Genomic DNA, 13,218 nt, shown 5'->3' with positions numbered 1-13,218 from the left:
TAGGATCCAATTCAGAATCCCACACTGCAGTTACTTGTCATGTCTCCTTAGCGTCCTCTAATCTGTGATAATTCTTCAGTCTTTCCTGGTTTTTCATGAACTTGCAAATCTCCTATTCCTAAACTTTCATCCAACAATTTTAGCATCAATTAGTGGATCTTGCTCATGGCAATTACTAAAACTGTGGTATTCTAAATGGCGATTTTCTATAACCCTCATTCCTTCATGGCAATAATTGGAATTCTTCTATAATAAAGAGCTGTCCCTTCTCTCCCATTTAACTTATTCATTTGATTCAGGACATTAATTTTATTCTTTGGGTTATAATCCAATATTATTAGTAGTTTTTTGCTCAATGTTAGGTGGTTTTAATAACTTAAAAAAAATAAATGATTGTAGAATAAATGGATGAATAAACTGCATCTTGCATAGCAGGGTACAAGAAAGAAACAATCACAGATACAACAAGATGTACCCACCACCATGATGATCCAATCAGAAGATTGCTGCCTACCTGACATTAGCTTCTTCAGCAGTTTCTGGCTCTTGTTTGAGTCACGCTGTAAAATATCCTGTTCTTCACGAGTACATACCTATAAAGTAATAAGAGTAAGACACATGATCCAAGTTACATTAATTTTGTTTGCTCGATATCCTAAAATGTAACCTCAAATTACACATTAGATACGACAATAAAATAATGAGACTGTTGGTGTTTTTTTAATCCAAGCAAATACACCAAAAATATACATATCCAAATGAGTCTAGTCTCTTTCTACTCATCCCTTCTTTTATGAACCACAGAAAAAACTTATCTCACTGGAAGTATCCCTGAATGATTTGATAGTTAAAAAAAAAAGAAAAAAAAATCTAACCTACTTTCAAAGGACAAAGATTTGCCATCACTGAGAATACTGGGAAAAATACACATTTTTTAAAAAGACTTCCAGTTCTAATCATGAAATCCAAGTCTTACAAAAGAAGTTATAAGCAGATGTCTTATTAGAAAGAACCAGAAAAAGCAAATTACAGTGCCATCAGTGAAAATTAGTCTAACTTTGGGCGCCTGGGTGGCTCAGTTGGTTAAGCGACTGCCTTCGGCTCAGGTCATGATCCTGGAGTCCCGGGATCGAGTCCCACATCGGGCTCCCTGCTCAGCAGGGAGTCTGCTTCTCCCTCTGACCCTCCTCCCTCTCGTGCTCTCTCTCATTCTCTCTCTCGCAAAAAAAAAAAAAAAAAGAAAAGAAAATTAGTCTAACTTTTATACTTTACTATATGTACTTCATTTCTTTGCCTTCGAATATTACCTACTTATAAAATAATGAATATATTAAGCAAAGAAAAAGTTCTGTTTATTATAAAATCACTGCAACTATAAGAAGGAAGGCAAAAAAGGAGTTACTTAAAAACAGTCGTTTGGCTCAGTCGTTAAGCATCTGCCTTCAGCTCAGGTCATGGTCCCAGGGTCCTGAGATCGAGCCCCGCATCGGGCTCCCTGCTCCGCGGGAAGCCTGCTTCTCCCTCTCCCACTCCCCCTGCTTGTGTTCCCTCTCTCACTGTGTCTCTCTCTGTGAAATAAATAAATTTTTAAAAATCTTAAAAAAAAAAAACCTATACAAAAAACAAAACAAAACAATTTCATACTGAGTTTACAAAGCTGTAAGACTTCAAAGCCGATTTGCTTTACATTACTCTGATTCGTGAACTGAAGGATGCAAGAGATCTAGTGGAAAACACTGAAATTGCCTAGAAGTTGCCTCAGTGGCACACAAAGTTTCTGCCAGCAGCCACAGGGCATTTCTCTAGAGAAAGCCCCATAGGAGAGGATATTTACTGCTGTCTGATGAATTTTTGTTTTTGTTTTATGAATATTTTTGATGGAAGGCACTACATTTTTCAGGTCATCCACTATCAGCTTATTTTTTGAGTGTACTGAATAATTAAAGGACCCATGAGAGAAGAAAAAACAAAACAATATAAAATGGATGTCTTCACCAACATCTAATGCCACTGCTTCTGCCAGCCTGCTCAACTGGCAGAGTAAGTTTTCTAGACAACTTGTTAGGGTGTTTGTAAGACAGTTATTACTGCCACACTCTTGAAGTCATTCTCTCAGACAATGAAGATGAAAAGGAAATAGAAGCTATAATAATATGAGAATTATGTTACAGTATAAGACTTGGAGTCCTCAACAATGTATATACTCAAAACTCTTCTCATCAATAGGCCTCAGTACTAAGACATAACCTTGGGTTTTTGACTAATCGAATTCTTGCTACTAGAGTTCACTGGACATTGGAGGGAACAAATTTCCTAAGAAAAAGAGAAATTACTGGGGATGTGAATGTCCCTACGTATTCAGCCAAAGGACAGTAAAATAAAATATAAAAGAAACAATTTACCAGAGTACCACAGAAAAAGCAGGGGCCAGAGCCCTCCTGTTCACAGACAATGCGCCCACAGATCAGACAGTTATTGATCAGCTTGTGTTTCTGGCCCAGGCAATCACAAGGATGGCGACCAGGGATCAGGACGGCAAGCCTGTCCTGTCCCTCTTTTGTGTATAAACTGACAAACTTTGTCTTCTTCTTTAAGGAGTTGCTGTTCTCTTGTGCCTAATTATACAAAGATATCAGAAATAACATCAAATAATTAATGATAATGCAAACAATCAAGAAGAGAAAAAACCTCAGTTCTGTTCAATGACGACTTATACACTACCTAGGAACCATGACAGAAGGAAAGGAGTGGGAGAAATACAAATTAAGGATTATCATCAAAGGTCTGAAGAAAGGTTATATTCTAGAAAAACTAGCTGATATGCCTTGCCTTTTCTGCTAGTAGCTTTCAGTCCTCTATTATAGCTGGTGGAAGGTAAATGTAGCAGTAAAAGCTATTTATGTGGCATATTTAAGCAAAGCTAAAGTGCAGATCATAAGAAACAAAAATGTCCCTAAAAGCAGATGATACTCACAGATTTGGAAATATGATCAATAAAATAAGAAAAATCAAGAAAGGGGTGCTTGGGTGGCTCAGGTGGTTAAGCTTCTGACTTTTGATTTTGGCTTAGGTCATGATATCAGAGTCGTGAGATCAAGCCCTGAGTTGGGCTCAAAGCTCAGCAGGGAGTCTGCTTAGGAGTCTCTCTCTCCCCTTTCCGTCTGCCCCTCCCCCTACTCGTGCCCTTACTCTCTCTCCCTAATATAAATAAATAAATCTTGGGGCGCCTGGGTGGTTCAGTCGTTAAGCGTCTGCCTTCAGCTCAGGTCATGATCCCAGGGTCCTGGGATGGAGCCCTGCATCAGGCTCCCTGCTCTGTGGGAAGCCTGCTTCTCCCTCTCCCACTACCCCCTGCTCGTGTTCCCTCTCTCACTGTCTCTATCTCTGTCAAATAAATAAATAAAATCTTAAATTTTTTTTAAAATTAAATAAATAAAATAAATAAATAAATCTTAAAAAAATTTTTAAAAATTAGCTCCATAAGAAAAAGATGACACAATAGAAAAATGCGCAAAAGATCTAAACAGGAACTTCATAAAAGAAAATATCCAACTGGTCACCAGACACCCGAAAAGGTGCTTAATGAACTTCGTTACTCATCAAGATAATGCAAAATAGGGGCGCCTGGGTGGCTCAGTCGTTGGGCGTCTGCCTTCGGCTCAGGTCATGATCCCAGGGTCCTGGGATCGAGCCCCGCATCCGGCTCCCTGCTCCGCGGGAAGCCTGCTTCTCCCTCTGCCACTCCCCCTGCTTGTATTCCCTCTCTTGCTGTGTCTCTGTCGGGTAAATAAATAAAATCTTTTAAAAAAAAAAAAAAGATAATGCAAAATAAAAGCCAAAATGCAACACCAACCAGAATGGCTTAATTGAAAAGGAAAGAAAATATGGAGTGCTGGCAAGGATACAGGAAGAACAATTAACGCTTTCATACACTGTTGGGGAGTATAAACTGGTAGCTACTAAAGCTGAACATACGCATATCTTGTGACCCAGCATTTCAGTTTTTGGATATATACGCAACAGAAATGTGTAAAAATGTTCATCAAAGACATGTACAAGAATGTTCATTGTAGCACTGGAATTGAAAACGATCCAAATGTTCAACAGATTGATGTACTCAATAGAATCCTCTGTAGCAATGAGAATGAAAAAGTATAGCTATACAAAACAATATGGATAATTCTTATAAACCATGTTAATTCAAAGAAGCCAGACACTAAAGAGTACATACTATTTAGCTCCATTTACACAAAATTCATAAGCAGACAAAGCTAACCTATGGTGTTAAAAGTCAGGAAGGTGTTTTCTCTTGGGAGGGATGTCATTTTGGGGCAAAATGGGGGACCTCTAGAGGAATGGTAATGTTTTGTTTCTGGCTATATAGGTATGGTCAGTTTGTGAAAATACATCTGTTCACTTCTGTATATATGTTATAAAATAAAAATTTTTAAAAGAGAACTATATTTATCAGCCTCTGTCTTAGACCAGTCAAGCTGCTATAATAAAATATCACAGACTGGGTAGCTTATAAACAAATAGAAATTTATTTCTCACAGTTCTAAAGGCTGGAAGTCTAAGATCAGAGTGCCAGCATGGTTGGTGACCCTCTTCCAGGTCACAGGAATGATTTCTTCTAGATCACTATCTCATGACACAATAAGGCTAGGGAGCTCTGTGGGATCTCTTTTATAATACTAATCCCAGGGATGCCTGGATGGCTCAATTGATTAAGCATTTGCCTTTGGTTCAGGTCATGATCCCAGGGTCCTAGGATCGATTCATGGGCTCCTTGCTCAGGGGGGAGCCTGCTTCTCCCTCTGCCTGTCGCTCCCCCTCCTTGTGCTCTCTCTCTGGCAAATAAATTTTTAAAAACCTTAAAAAAAAAAAAAGAATAGTAATCCCATTCATGAGGGCTCCACCTTCATGACCTAAGAACCTCCTAAAGGCCCCACTTCCTAATATAATCACACTAGCATTTAACATATAAATTTGGGTGGGGGGACATAAACATTCAGACACTTAATTGTATAGATGCCTCTTGCTTTCCCTTTTCAGAGAAGAAAAATCTTTTTTTTTTTTTTTTAAGATTTTATTTGTCAGAGGAAGAGACAGAGAGCAGAAGTAGGGGGGCAGCAGGCAGAGGGAGAAGCAGGCTCTCTCTCTGCTCAGCAGAGAGCCCAATGCAGGACTCGATCCCATGACCCTGGGATCATGACCTGAGCCAAAGGCAGACACTTAACCAACCGAGCACCTAGGCGTCCCCAGAGAAGAAAAATCTTAAAGAGTTCTAATGGTTGGGAAAATTACTACAAGGAAGAGAACAATTCTTTGCTAAGTATAAAGAGGTGACACACCCTAATGTCCAAAGCCAAGAATTGAGATATAGAGATAATTTAAGTCAATTTAGGTAAAAATTAAAATCTAAAAAAGTGCTACAGATTTTATCTAATCTAACAGGCTGTCATTTTTTCAAACTAGTCCATTGTATCTTTGGCTATCAGTGATGGTGGTAAGGAGATTAAAATCTCTAAACAGAAACTTGTATTTGACTCCCATTAAATTATCCAGTAACATTAACATTTCACTCTGAGGGAGTGAAATTATAGCTAAGAACTAAACATTGAAAAGGAACCAGTATATAAAGAGATGGGCTAGGAACAGTTCAGACTGAGGGAATGACAAGTGCAAAGGGGAGATGGGGGATAGGTGTTCTGGGAACTATGAGAAGATTGTGTGGCTGGCACATAGTGAACAGGGGAAGCGTGATATGTAGATGAAGTTGGAGAGCACCTGGAGGCCATATCTAAAGCTTTTTAGAGCGTTATAAGTAGCTTGGATTTTTATTCTCAGCACAGTGGGAAGCCAGTGAATGGTTTTAAGCAGTGCGGTGATATGCTATGAATTTTCTTGCTTGTCTTGTTCTTTCCTTCTCTACTGTATTTCTCAATGTATACTCATTTCCCATTATGTATATGAGAACTCCTCAGAGAGGCTTTCCCTGAATACCCTATATAAACTAGCTCCCTTCCTACCAACTACTGCCTATCACACTGCCCTTTTTATTTTTTTCACAGCAGTTTTCACAATCTATAATTACTTTTAAAATTTTTGACTGTCTTTTCTATCTTTCCTTTCATTATTGTATTTATGCTATTATTTAATGATTATTTTACTTATTTATCTTTAAAGATTTATTTATTTGAGAGGGAGAGTATGCGTGAGAGAGTACACATGCACACAAGCTGGGAGAGAGGCAGATGGAGAGAAACTCAAGCAGACTCAGTGCTGAGCCCCAACATGGGGCTCAATCTCACAACCCTGAGATCATGACCTGAGACGAAACCAAGAGTCAGAGGCTCCACTGACTGAGCCACCTAAGTGCCCCCATGATTATTCTTTAAAAAATGAAATAAGGCTTTAAAAATTTTATCCATTATTTGGGGCACCTGGCTGGCTCAGTCAGTGGAGCATGCAACTCTTGGTCTTGGGGTCATGAGTTTAAGCCCCACGTTGGGCATGGAGCTTACTTAAAAGAAAAAAAAATGTTATCCATGATTTGATCACTCTGACCAGAAAATATTCTCTTTATGCTCCCACTATAGTTTTACCTTATTAAGATTCTATACACTTGCAGTCACCACCTATAAAATATACATTCACACATATCTATGTAATACATCTTCTACTTTAAAAACAGGTAATTTTACTGATAAGAGTAATACAAAAATTACTCAAAATAATGTTCAGATGGATTACAAACCTAAATGTGAAAACTGTAACTTTTAAACTATTAGAGGAAAATTTAGAATATATTTTTCACTTTGGGATGGGAAAAATGCCTTAAGACTTAAGTAAGCCATAAAAAGCATAAAACAAAGAAAAAGATCAATACATATAACTACATTAAAATTAAAAATTCCTGTGAGTCAAAAGATAACACAAAGGAATAACACAGACTAGTAGAGAGCTACAACATACTTAATAAAAAAATCACACACGGGGTGCCTGGGTGGCTCAGTCGTTGGGCGTCTGCCTTCAGCTCAGGTCATGATCCCAGGGCCCCGGGATCAAGCCCCGCATCGGGCTTCCTGCTCAGCGGGAGCCTGCTTCTCCCTCTCCCACTCCCCCTGCTTGTGTTTCCTCTCTCGCTGTGTCTCTTTCTGTCAAATAAATAAATAAAATCTTCAAAAAAAAAAAAAAAGCACACACAGAATACATAAAGAGCTCCTATAAATCAATTTGAACAAGACTATCAACTCAGTAGAAAAGCAGGTGAAGAATATGAGTAAGTAGTTCATAATAATCCAAAAGTCCAAAAAATTGGAAACCAAAAATAAATCAACAAACTCTCCAAAATGACACACCCTCAATTTAGAATTCATGTGTATGCAAAGTAAAATTAAGTGCCATTTCTTATATTTAAAATAGGCAAAACTTGCAGTGCCTGGCTGGCTCAGTCAGTAAAGTATGTGACCCTTAATCTCAGGATTGTAAGTTCAAATCCCACACTGGGTGTAGAGATTACTTAAAAAAAATTAAAATTAAATAAATGAAAAATAAAATAAAAATAAGATTTTTTTAATTTTTATTTATTTTTTATTTTTTTATTTTTTAAAAGATTTTATTTATTTATTTGAGAGAGAGAATGAGAAAGAGAGAGAGAGCATGAGAAGGGGGAGGGTCAGAGGGAGAAGCAGACTCCCTGCTGAGCAGGGAGCCTGATGCGGGACTCGATCCCGGGACTCCAGATTGTGACCTGAGCCGAAGGCAGTCGCTTAACCAACTGAGCCACCCAGGCGCCCAAGATTTTTTTTAAAAAGGGCAAAACTTTAAAGGCTTCACAATATTATGTATTGGCAAAGAAGGAGACAACAGAAATTGCTACCTTGATGGAAGGAGGATAAAATTGGTACAACTACTTCAGAAATTAATTTAGTAGTTTCAATAAAAGAAAAATTAACAAAGCCTATAATCCAGCAATTCTAATAACAGGTAAATACATCCTAGAGAAACTCTCAAATGTACCTGGAGGAAATATGTACAAGAATGTCCACTGCAGTATTCACAACAGCAAACTCTTATAAACAAGATAAAAGTGCATTTATGAATTAATGGAGAAATTAAATCAGTGGAATATTATATAGGAATTAAGAGAAACAAACCAAATCTATGTGTCACCATGGATAGCTCTCAAAAGGGCCTGCAAAATGACAATATGCTATTTGTCTACATTTTAAAAAATCACACAAAACTATACTATATATTAATGTACTTCTATATGTGAAAAAATAGACTATTAAGATTCATACCAAATTCATGATAGTAATCATCTGCAGGGTGGTAGGAAATAGAAGTATGTACTAGTTTCTCAACCTAAGCATTACTGATGCTTTTTTGTTAACAAAGGAGGCTCTCCTGTGTTAAGCAGGATGTTTAGGAGCATCGTTGGCTTCTACTCACTAGATGCCAGTAGCACCCTTTTGCCCCATGTTGTGACGGTCAAAATGTTTCCAGACATATTCCCTGAGGGGCAAAATCAAGAACCAGTGGGTAGAGAGAACAAAGAGAATTTCAACGTTCTTTGTAAGGTTCCTTTTATTTTATTTCATTTTATTTTATGTAATCTCTACACCCAATATGGGGCTCAAACTTATGACCACAAGATTAAGAGTCACATGTTCTACTGACTGAGCCTGCCAGGTGCTCCCTCGTTTATTTTATTTTAAAAAAGAATACAGGGGCGCCTGGGTGGCTCAGTCGTTGGGCATCTGCCTTCGGCTCAGGTCATGATCCCAGGGTCCTGGGATCGAACCCTGTGTTGGGCTCCCTGCTCGCTGGGAGGCCTGCTTCTCCCTCTCCCACTCCCCCCTGCTTGTGTTCCTTTCTCGCTGTGTCTCTGTCAAATAAATAAAATCTTTAAAAAAAAAGTAATAATAAAATTAATAAATAATAAAAAAGAATACAAAAAGTGAAGAAAATACAAAAAAAATGTTAAGAATTGTCAATTCTGGGTGGTTAGTACATGGGTCTTTATTATATTAGTCATTATTCTGGTTTTTTTTTTTTTCCATCTAAAAAAGTCTATTTATGAACTACCATATGATCCAGCAATCCCACTTCTGAGTATACATCCAAAAGGATTGAAAGTAGGGTCCTGAAGAGATAATTGCACATCCATGTTCAGAGCAGCACTATTCACAACAGCCAAAAAGTGAAAACTCAAATGTACATTGAGGGATGAATGGATAAACAAAATGTGGTGTATACATAAAATGGAATATTATTTAGCCTTAAAAAAGAAGGAAATTCTGTCATATACTACAACAGAAATGAGCCTTGAGAGCCCTATGCTATGTGAAATAAGCCAGGCACAAAAAGACAAATACTGTTTGATTCCACTTAGATGTAAAACAGTCGAATTCATAGAAACAGAAAGTAGGGGCGCCTGGGTGGCTCAGTTGGTTAAGCGGCTGCCTTCGGCTCAGGTCATGATCCTGGAGTCCCAGGATCGAGTCCCGCATCAGGCTCCCTGCTCGGCAGGGAGTCTGCTTCTCCCTCTGACCCTCCCCCCTCTCGTGCTCTCTCTTTCTCATTCTCTCTCTCAAATAAATGAATAAAATCTTTAAAAAAAAAAAAAGAAACAGAAAGTAGAATGGTGGTTGACAGGGACTGGGAGGAGGAGAAAATGGGGAGCTATTTAATGGGTACAGAGTTTTAGCTTTTTTTTTTTTTTTTTTTTAATTCATGAGAGACAGAGTGAGAGAGAAAGGCAGAGGGAGAAGCAGGCTCCCAAGGAGCAGGGAGCCTGATGCGGGACCCGATCCCAGGACCCTGAGATCATGACCTGAGCCGAAGGCAGACGCTTAACCATCTGAGCCACCCAGGCGCCCCAGAGTTTTAGCTTTGCAAGATGAAAATGTTCTGGAGATCTACTGCACAACAATATGAAAGTACTTTTAATACTACTAACCTGTACATTTAAAAATGGTTAAGATGGTAAAAAAATTTACCAATTGTACATCTTAAGTATGTGCAATTATATATGTATGTCAATTACACCTCAATAAAGCTGTTTTTTTTTAAAACTATTATTGTTCATTGTAAAAATAAAAAATAGAAAATATAAGAGTATAAAGAGGAAAAATTAAAACACTTATCATATTACCCGAAGAAACACCAGTTTTAACATTTTCCTTATAGCATTCCTAGGTTTGTATGTGTATGTGTGTGAAAGTATGTTTGTGTGTATACAGAATAAGTAATTTTTAAACACAAAAAATCAAACACATATTTTATTCATGCATTTTTCACTCAATATTTTATGAGTATTTTCCCAAATTATGTATTTTAGAGAACAATTTTATTAGTTGCATGGTATTCTATCAAATGAGGGAACCATAATTTTTTTTTTACTAAAAATTTTATTTATTTTTTGACAGAGAGAGAGAGTGAGAGAGGGAACACAAGCGGGGGAGTGGGAGAGGGAGAACCAGGCTTCCCATTGAGCGGTGAGGCTGATGCGGGGCTTGATCCCAGGACCCTGGGATCATGACCTGAGCTGAAGGCAGATGCTTAACGACTGAGCCACCCGGTGCCCGAGGGAACCATAATTAGTTTAATCTTTCTCTTACTGTTAAACAACAGGTCAATTCAAATTTTCAAGTTTGTTTGCATGTTTCTTTTTTTTTTTTTTAAGATTTATTTATTTATTTTAGAGAGGGAGAGCGCTGTGGGAAGGGGCTGAGGGACAGGGAAAGAGAGAGTCCCAAGCTGACTCTCTGCTAACTGTGGAGCCTGACATGGGGCTCAATCTCATGACCCTGGGATCAAGACCTGAGCCGAAACGAAGAGTTGGTGGCTTAACCAACTGAGTCACCCAGGCGCCCCTTTGCATGCATTTCTGATTACTTTCTTACATTAGATTTTTTAGTCATATTAGTAAGTCAAAAGTATATGAACATTTCTATGGTTCTTTTTTTTTTTTTTTTTAAAGATTTTATTTATTTATTTGACAGAGAGAGACAGCGAGAGCAGGAACACAAGCAGGGGGAGTGGGAGAGGGAGAAGCAGGCTTCCCGCCAAGCAGGAGCCTGATGCGGGGCTTGATCCCAGGGATCAGGACCTGAGCCCAAGGCCGCTTACCGACTGAGCCACCCAGGCGTCCCAATAAGCATTTATTATTTTTTTTAAGATTTTATTTATTTGACAGAGAGAGACACAGCGAGAGAGGGAACACAAGCAGGGGGAGTGGGAGAAGGAGAAGCAGGCTTCCTGCAGAGCAGGGAGCCTGATGCGGGGCTTGATCCCAGGACCCTGGGATCATGGCCTGAGCCGAAGGCAGACGCTTAACAACTGAGCCACCCAGGCGCCCCCATTTCTATGGTTCTTGATATATGCTGCCAAACTGTCCCCCAGAAAGCTTAAACCAATTTACATTGCCACCAATAGTGTACAAGAGGTTCCTGTACGAATACAACTTCACCATCACTGAGTATTCTATTTAAAAAATCTTTAACAATTTAAAATTATAGGCAATATCTCAGGGATTTAATGTGTATTTATTTGATTACCAGTAGAGTAACCAACCATCCTGGTTGGCATAGGACTTAGGAAAATCTCAGAATACTGGACCTATAGTGCTAAAACTGAGAAAGTCCCAGGCAATTAGGGTGACAAACTGGTAAAGAAATATCTTTTAATGTTTATTGGTCATTTGTGTTTTACCTTTTGCTTGTGATGCTTCTTGCTTATTTTATTCTGCTTGATAAAAGGCTTAAGTCTCTATTCTTTTCCCTTTAACTTAACATTATTTTGCAAATACTTTTCCACATTTTTTTTTTGTATGGTCATCACACTCAGAGTTTTTTGGTCACCTCTCTTCCATCTTAGCATAATTATTCCCTTCTATTGGGAAATTTAGTTTGTCAAATTTCCTTGATTATAAATATTTCTGCTTACTTCACAGGGCTATTTTGAGAACCATGAAAAAATACGAAAAAACTCTAAAAACTAAATGATAATGATGGCAGTGGCAGCAGTAGATGGCCCAAGTAGGAACACTCCTAATAACAGATAGAATTGTGCATTCTTTTAGTAAAAATCCACACACACATACAGAAAATATTGAAGTTGAAGTCCTGGTGACTTTCATTAAATATTTTCCATTTAGGGGCACCTGGGTGGCTCAATCAGTTAGGCATCTGCTGAGGTCAGCTCAGGTCATGATCTCCAGGTCCTGGGATCAAGCCCCACATAGGGCTCCTTGCTCAGCGGGGAGTCTGCTTGTCCCTGTCCCTCTGCCCCTCTCCGCTGCTTGTGCTATCTCTCTCAAATAAATAAATGAAATCTTTAAAAAATTATAAATAAATATTTTCCAATTATATATATCTCTTTCTCAATCTCATTTCTAACCAAGATGTCCTTATAATAACTATTTAATCAGTCTGCCAAAAAAATCTACCATATAGAAAGTAATATATCATCATCATCACTTTCTCTCCATAAAATTCATGCATTTGTTGAAAAATTGCCACTCTTCTAGACCAATTTGTACACTTTGCTCTCTGAAATGTATCAGTCACCTCCCCTTTTTCATAGAACTAGAAAAAGACTCATTCTATAAGCACTCACCTTGGCCAAATCAAAAGGTGTTTTGACCTCCCTGGTTGTGTCAGGTCCGGTAAATGCAGGAACTTCCTGTCTATTTCTTCCTTTCCGCCTACTCCTCTTTAGCTGGTCTCCTGATCTCTGCCCATCTAACATTTCTTTAAAAGAAAAAAAAATTATATACATATATATGTACATAGATTAATAATAGCAGGATTCATTGGTGAACTAATAGCTAATAAAGAGAAGATGACGCTTAATATTTAGAGTGAAGATATGAAGTCAGGCAGCTTTTTACATTAGCTTTTTCTCTCAAACCAGAATTATATTTAAGCCATAATTTTCAAGATAGTAGATGATAAAGACTACTAGCTAGGATTAAAATGGTAAATTAAAATCTAATATTTTAGATTGTATAATAATAATGACTTAGGTTATTTAGCTTGGTGTTTATCTTTTGTATCTTTTAACTAAATAGTTACTTCTAAATGCTATTCATACTAGAATTGGTCAACATTTACTTTCATCCAGGTATATATATAACTGAAAAGTGTTTTTTTTAATCCATGGATAAATTTTTCAAACTATTCTGAAACCACATTTGTATCTGCA

General features: G+C 37.9%; 1 protein-coding gene across 5 annotated transcripts in view; it reads right to left on the bottom strand.

The window, feature by feature from the left end:
- TRIP4 (thyroid hormone receptor interactor 4) overlaps positions 1–13,218 on the bottom strand; it is a 65,563-nt gene that overhangs the window by 48,278 nt on the left and 4,067 nt on the right. For 4 of the 5 annotated variants that reach the window (XM_034994848.1, XM_034994849.1, XM_034994850.1 and 1 more), the window contains exons 3-5: positions 12,631–12,764; positions 2,403–2,615; positions 515–593 (exon numbers count right to left, since the gene is read on the bottom strand). In XM_034994848.1, the coding sequence (XP_034850739.1) occupies positions 515–593; positions 2,403–2,615; positions 12,631–12,764 (426 nt within the window). The remainder of the gene's footprint in view (positions 1–514; positions 594–2,402; positions 2,616–12,630; positions 12,765–13,218) is intronic. The other variant, XM_034994852.1, reaches the window with a different exon arrangement.

The sequence above is a fragment of the Mirounga leonina genome, unplaced genomic scaffold, assembly GCF_011800145.1.
Source record: "Mirounga leonina isolate KUSES-001 unplaced genomic scaffold, KU_Mleo_1.0 Mir_91, whole genome shotgun sequence".
Taxonomy (NCBI): domain Eukaryota; kingdom Metazoa; phylum Chordata; class Mammalia; order Carnivora; family Phocidae; genus Mirounga; species Mirounga leonina.
Note: the sequence above shows the minus strand (reverse complement) of the source record. Positions and strands in the feature narration are given on the sequence as shown.